At 41.7% G+C, this 6,674-nt stretch overlaps 1 protein-coding gene across 1 annotated transcript; it reads right to left on the minus strand.

The window, feature by feature from the left end:
* Window positions 1-620: 620 nt before the first annotated feature.
* Window positions 621-6,361, minus strand: srsf6b (serine and arginine rich splicing factor 6b). The gene is made up of 6 exons (XM_052569545.1): window positions 6,159-6,361; window positions 4,737-4,900; window positions 3,280-3,401; window positions 2,001-2,203; window positions 1,812-1,883; window positions 621-1,734 (listed from the first exon to the last, which is right to left on the minus strand). The coding sequence occupies exons 1-6, from the start codon at window positions 6,263-6,265 to the stop codon at window positions 1,266-1,268; spliced, it is 1,137 nt and encodes a 378-aa protein (XP_052425505.1). The 5' UTR covers window positions 6,266-6,361; the 3' UTR covers window positions 621-1,265.
* Between the last annotated feature and the right edge of the window lie 313 nt (window positions 6,362-6,674).

The raw sequence follows: 6,674 nt of genomic DNA on the forward strand, positions 1-6,674 counted from the left end.
CCACTCAAAGAAACAAAAAGCTGTGGTAGCTTGTGTAACTTTAATGTATCACGATTAAATAATTCTTTTTGTGTGTATTTGTTGTAACGGAGTTGCATTGAATGCGTGGACATTCTTTGTTCCATGACAAAAAACTTATATCACTGCAGCCAAAAAAATAAAAATAAAACCACTTTGACAGAAATCACATGGCGCTCACCCAAGTAAAAAAAAATAAATAAATAAAAATAAAAAATAAAAACATTCCTAGAGTTCAGCTTTAGGGGATGAAAAACCCCACCACTTACAAATTATACAAAGCTAATGAAAATTGTACAATAACATTACACTTAGTTGAACCTGACAAAATGTGTGTTCATGACAGCCATCCACAACTATTCACTTTACATTTCTATATTCCCATTGTAACCTTGATCTCCTGCACTTTGATTCAAGTATGTTTGTGTTATTATTGGGAGAGGTGAGGGTCTGGACTCTGGGGTCTCCAGAGGTTCAGCAGAGGAAAGAGGTTTCTACTGGAGCAGTGTTCTCCAGGTGTGACACAGAGCCGAGTGTGAGTCTTCAAGCACAGGGTCAAGATCCACTCATGCTTCAGGAAAGAAAAGGCAGCAACACTCAAAACCAATTAAATGTTTATTTAACCAAAACACTTGGGAAAATATGCCAAAACCCATTTAAAATGAGATCACCGAAATCACACTGCAAGTAATGTAATAAACTTTTTATAAAAAACAAAACAAAAGAAAAACACCACAAAGATGATCCAAAGCACTAACAGAAACAAAACTTCCAAAGAAAATTATCAGTTAAATTAAAGACATGAATGACTACACAGCGAGGAAGCGTTTCCATAGCCAGCCACTCAACTATCACATCCTGTTATCTACACAAAAGGACAGCTGCAAAATTATGCATTCTATCAGATTCAGGCTTTAACATTGATACAGCCACCTCAAACCTCGCACTTAAGCAAAAACACAAAGAGCCTTTTAAAGACATACCAAAGAGTCGAACACAAACAACAGCCTGAGCAATGCTTAGAAGCACAAAACCTTATAAACTAATGATAAAACGGAAAACAAACTCTGATTTGATATTTCATGAGGGGGAGGAGGGTATGCAATAGTTTTCATGCAATGTTGAAAACAGCACAGTAATCAATACTACACTGGGCTGCAGCCTCTTTAATCATTTGGTGAATGTTCATAGGCTGTGAATGATGGAGTAACACTGAACTGTGCATGGCATGTTCCTGCTGCGAGACGCTAGTCTTGAGAAGCAGATCGAGATCGAGAGCGGGAACGAGACTTCGAACGTGATGGAGAGCGAGACACAGAATGCTTCCCAGGAGACTCGGACTGACGGCGGTCCTCTTTAGGGGACGGCGAGCGGGAGGTGGACTTGGCCCGGTCTCCATTTCCATTCTCCCTTGGAGAAGCCGAGCGGCTTCGGGACTTCCTACTGATGGACTTCTCCTTCGAGCGGCTCCTGGAATCCCTCTCCGACTTGGCTTTGGAGCGGCTCTTGGAGCGAGATTTGCGGGCATCGGAGCGAGAGCGAGACTTGTGGCTGGTGGAGCGACTGCGTGACTTCTGCGTACGCGAGCGGGAATGAGACTTTGACTTCCTGGAGCGGGGCTTTGTTGGGGACTTTGAGTGAGACTTTCTCCTAGACCTGGAGCGGGACTTGCGACCAGACCTGGAACGAGAGCGGTTCTTGCTGCAGGACCTTGAGCTGTGAAACACAGACAAGTCAGTTATAAAAGCAACCAGTGTCACATTTTAACCACACACACAAAAAAACAATCCTACCGAGATCTGGACCTGGAACGGCTTTGTGAGCTTCGGCGGCTCCTGCTGCGAGAACGGCGTCGGCTGCGAGACCTACAAAACAAAACGTCCAATTCAAGAGATCTACACAAACCCCATTCATTTACAAGAGTAAACACAGACGTGTGTGCAAAGACCAAGCGAGATGAAGCTAGAAACTGAAGGCTTGACCTTGACCTGCTCCCAGAGTAGGAGCGACGTCGTCTAGGCTTGTCCTCCACAAGACGGATTTTTCTTCCGTTGATATCAGTGCCATCCAACTTGTCCAAAGCTCTCTTCATATCAGAGTAAGAGCGAAACTCAATGACACCCTCATTGGTTCTTTCTTTGTGGGCGTCAGCATAGGTCACCTCTCCAGCTTGACGCATGAAGTCCTACAGTCAAGAACAAGGCTTCCAATAAAACACTAAGGTTGATGTCATCAAAGTCCCTTTAAGACAAGTCATTTCACTTGGCGGCCATCTTTGAACATGCAAATGCAGCTCCTATCTCTTTTAATAGGAAAACTAATTCTCCAAAACAGTTCACCAAAATTACAATTAAATTTCATTTTTGAAATAAATCACAATGGAATATATATATATATATATATATATATATATATATATATATATATATATATATATATATATATATATATATATATATATATATATATATATATCACACACATATACATACACACACATGTATCCAACCAGTGCACATGCGCAATCCTATGCGCATGTCTTACGGTGCGTTCACAGCCGACGTGACTTCAATAAAATTTGGACGACTGAACATTGCGAGTTGACTCGTTGACAGCTATAGACAAACTATAAAGACACCGCCCATTTAATGCGTTTCTCTGATTTCGGAGACGATCAGCAGGAGCTCAGTGCTCATGTTACCGACGAGAGCAGTCTAGACTCCGTTAGTCCTTCTGACATTCACCACTGGCTCTGATGTCCCTTTTGTGTTTAAATACAAAATATAATTCCTCCATCGTAGTTTCGGATTTTACCTCCGCTTACTACGTCGTAAGCACGTTACAATGACAGAAAGCTCCTGATCGGTTAACAGTGCAAATTTTCACCAAAGTTCATATTTTTCAACACACTAATCACGCGTTACGCACGTCAAAACGCTGAATTCGCATCACAGGATGTCTATTTGCATCTTTGCATTGAGATTACATGTACATCACCCTTAATGCTTCATTCGCATCTAGTGTGAACGCACTTTTAGAATGCAAACTGTTTCTATAGTAACTGGGATGCTTCTAACGGCAGCTGCAGTGCTTTTATACAGATTAGCGATTGCCCCTTTACTGAGATCTTTTTTAATTGCCCACTAATTAGTTAATACCACATTCATAATCGCAGATTTAATCACATTTGATTTCAAACTCTGCCAATTTAATTGCAGTTTTAATGTTTGAACACCTTTGAAAACATGATCCCAAGCTCACCTTGAGATCCTGCCAGCTGCAGCGACTGGACAGGTTCTCCACGATCAGACGGTACTCCGTGCGAACCGGTGGTCCATATTTCTCTCTTCCACTTCGGCTCCTGCTGCTATAACCACTACTGCCTTCAGACAAAAGCCAACAGACAATCAGTACAGAATTAGACGCAATACAGAAAGAGCACAAGGCAACCTGCATAAAGCATGATGTTTAGGCATGAGTCTTCCTATCCCACCCCACTGAAGTCACACCCAAATAAATATAAGACCTCCGCACCACATAGTCCTGAAGGGAACAATTACTGTGGAACGTCTAAAAATTAACAAAACATGACTGCACTGGATTGGTTCAATCGGTCCCTTTAAAGGGGTCAAAGGTCACATTGCTGGTCTTCACCCAACAGCTCAAGAACAGCAATGCTCTGGACGTGAATACCGCTCCAGCGACACAAGAGGTATTAACATGAGCCCCAATTATAAAGACAGCAAACAAGTAAACAATACCCTCATAAAAAAACAAACACAAGAAAAAAAAATTATATATATATATATATATATATATATATATATAAAAATAACCAGGACTGCTTGCATTAGAGGCGGACATGTTACCGGTGTACTGACAGCACAAGACACGTAGCAAGGGAAGCCCATTGCTCTTTTTAATAAAGAAAAAGTCTAATGAAAAACTAGCGGGTAGCTACAGAAATTTGTTTAATCTGACCAATATTTCGTTCAACATAAAAACCAATGGGTTTCCTCACCATCACCCTGGTCTATTGGCAAAAGGCAGCTGTCATCATGGCTTCCGGTTAGGTCAGCCAAGGGTCAAAGGGCAAAGGTCACACACACATTGTAAGGTGAAAGCCAAGGCCAAACGGGACAGGCAGTCATCTTAGCCTCAATGGACTCGGACTCAGCCCGCACCGGACTCTTTTAAATTGAAACATCAAGGACTTTTGTTAATATTTAATTCAGATGTAAACACAAAATCGCATCGTCACACTGTTTACATGCCAGCGAGGCTTCAGAAAACATCTATCGGCTACAGTAGATTTAGAGATGGGCCAATGAAGAGTGGAAACGGCCCACAATCTGACATGTAAACATCTTTAGTCACTATCCCTGGCTTCTGAAGATTACTCAGGTTAAACTGCACATTTCTCATGACCCTTGGCGTTTAAAACGGGCCAGAACTACAAAAGCAGAGGCATCTTTAGAGGGAGTCCCATTTAGGAAAATGTAAGTTTCAAGACTATTAGAGCCTTCTGTCCTGACCACAGGTACTTCAGACTTTAACAGAGAAATGTAGTTAGTCACTGGATTCAGGTGCTAATGACAGTCCACTGTGAATATAAAAAAAAACACTTATTATTCACCTCCACACTTTCCTTGTGCCTGAGGGAGGGGAAAAGAATAAGACCAAAGGTTTGATGAGAAAATGAAGGAGGCTGTACTTACTGCGGCTGCTGCCGCCCCCATAACCCCCACCATATCCATCCCGGTCCCGCCGCGGTCCTCTGGCGTGCTCCACGATCACACGCTCCCCGCACAGATCTTTACCGTTCAGCTCGTACACCGCATCGTCTGCATCACGCGTGTCCTCAAACTCCACAAACCCATACCTGAAATAAAGATCAAACACATTATCTACGATGGTTCAAGCGCTGTACTCAAGGGCCAACGGAGTAACCGAGGTCAGCTGTAAGACGATCCGAAAAAATATCAGGAAAGGAGAAGAAATTATGTAACTAGTGCACATGTACACTAGCAACCATTTAAAATGGGATTGCATTTCTTGCCACCATTAAAGTCTTTTCATCGAAGCCAGTAACACTGTGATTCACATCACGTCTGTCTGGTTCATTTCATGGCTTATAACACTTCATCTAAAACTTTCAGAATCCCTGTGGAAAATTACTTCTGGAACAGTGGCCTGAAAGAGTGGTCAGGCCCACAAAACTACTCAAATGACCCCATCCCAGTGGACGCTAATTAGATTTTAAATAAAACTGTACTACAGGCAAATTGCAGGTATATATACACACTGAAGTGGTGTGGCGTTTTTTTTTTATCCAACTGATTGGTCTAATTATATTTTAAGTTATACGTTTTGTTAAGTCTCCTTAATAAAACCAAAAGGAGGGGGTTGACCAAATACAACCATTAGTGCTTCGTTCAATAAGGTTTAACTAACACGGGGTAGGCAAGTTCGGTCCTAGAGAGCCGCAGTCCTGCACAGTTCAGCTCCAACCCTGAAAAAAAAAACCCTCACCTGCCTGTACCCTAGTAATCCAGAGTGAACTGATAAACTTGTCCAGGTGTGTTTGATTAAGGTTGAAGCTGAACTCTGCAGGTCTGCGGCTCTCTAGGACAGGACTTGCCTAACGTTACCCCTGAACTAACATTACGCTTCTCGAAGCGAGCGCCATGTTTATCAGCACACACGTTACATGGTCATCCGGGTATTTCACGCAGACAGAAACTGCACGGGGCCCATTCTACATAATGGAGAAATATCACAAGACGTGTCTTAGTAAGCCATTAAAAAAAACGTGCATTTATAAATACATCGAGTGAGTGTGGAACAGATAATGCGCCCGACACACAAACAACGATGCGTCGCTGTGGCGTTTTCAAATATAGGTCAGCAATTTTCACGCTTTAATAAACACCATCTGATCTTATGTAAGTAGCTGAAGCACTTTGCACAACAAACTTTCCACTATCTTGAACACGCCGTAAGAGCTCGACTAGAGAGATACAACCAAACAGTCAAAACATTAGGCTTTTAAAACACAACCCATCTCATGCGATTTATTAAATGCATTGAAATGTAAAGCTGTTGTCATTGTGAGGCCGCGGCCTCGCGGTAAAACCCACCCGTTCTTCAGATCGATTTCTAAAAGCTTCCCGTAGCCGCTGAAAAAACGCTGTATGTCCTTTTCTCGCACATGATAACTCAGCCTGCCGATGTACACTCGCGGCATGATTACTGTTCGATAAATAATAATCAAACACACAAACCCTCGCCGCTTTAAACACTGTCGGTCTCCGCGGAACGGCCACCTAGCGGTTACAGAGTTATAACGGCCGCGTTTGAGACGTCACTTCCGGGGTGCCAAGGTTTTTTTTTTTTTTTTTTTGCAATATCAGAAAGACAAGAACAATAAACGTTAAAATGTAATTAAACTTAAATAAGTAAAAGTAATAATAATAGATAAATACAAATAAGATGGGATGTTTTTTAAATAAATAAAAATAACGTACTTATTTGTTGCAGGGGTAATAATGAATAATTTAAAAATGAACTTCTTTATCATTAAACAAAAATGTGTTTGGCATTGTCCATACCTTCTGAAAAGTGTACATCATAATTGAGGAAGCGTCTTTGCAATT

This window comes from Carassius gibelio, chromosome B11, assembly GCF_023724105.1.
Source record: "Carassius gibelio isolate Cgi1373 ecotype wild population from Czech Republic chromosome B11, carGib1.2-hapl.c, whole genome shotgun sequence".
NCBI lineage: Eukaryota > Metazoa > Chordata > Actinopteri > Cypriniformes > Cyprinidae > Carassius > Carassius gibelio.

Bases quoted from the DNA above. Each gene is read 5' to 3' on its own strand.
- srsf6b (XM_052569545.1), bottom strand. From the start codon at position 6,265: ATGCCGCGAGTGTACATCGGCAGGCTGAGTTATCATGTGCGAGAAAAG. The intron at 4,901-6,158 runs GTGGGTTTTACC...TCTTTATTTCAG, and splicing joins GAAATCGATCTGAAGAACGG to GTATGGGTTTGTGGAGTTTG. The intron at 1,884-2,000 runs GTCAAGCCTTCA...TTTGTTTTGTAG, and splicing joins TACTCTGGGAGCAGGTCAAG to GTCTCGCAGCCGACGCCGTT.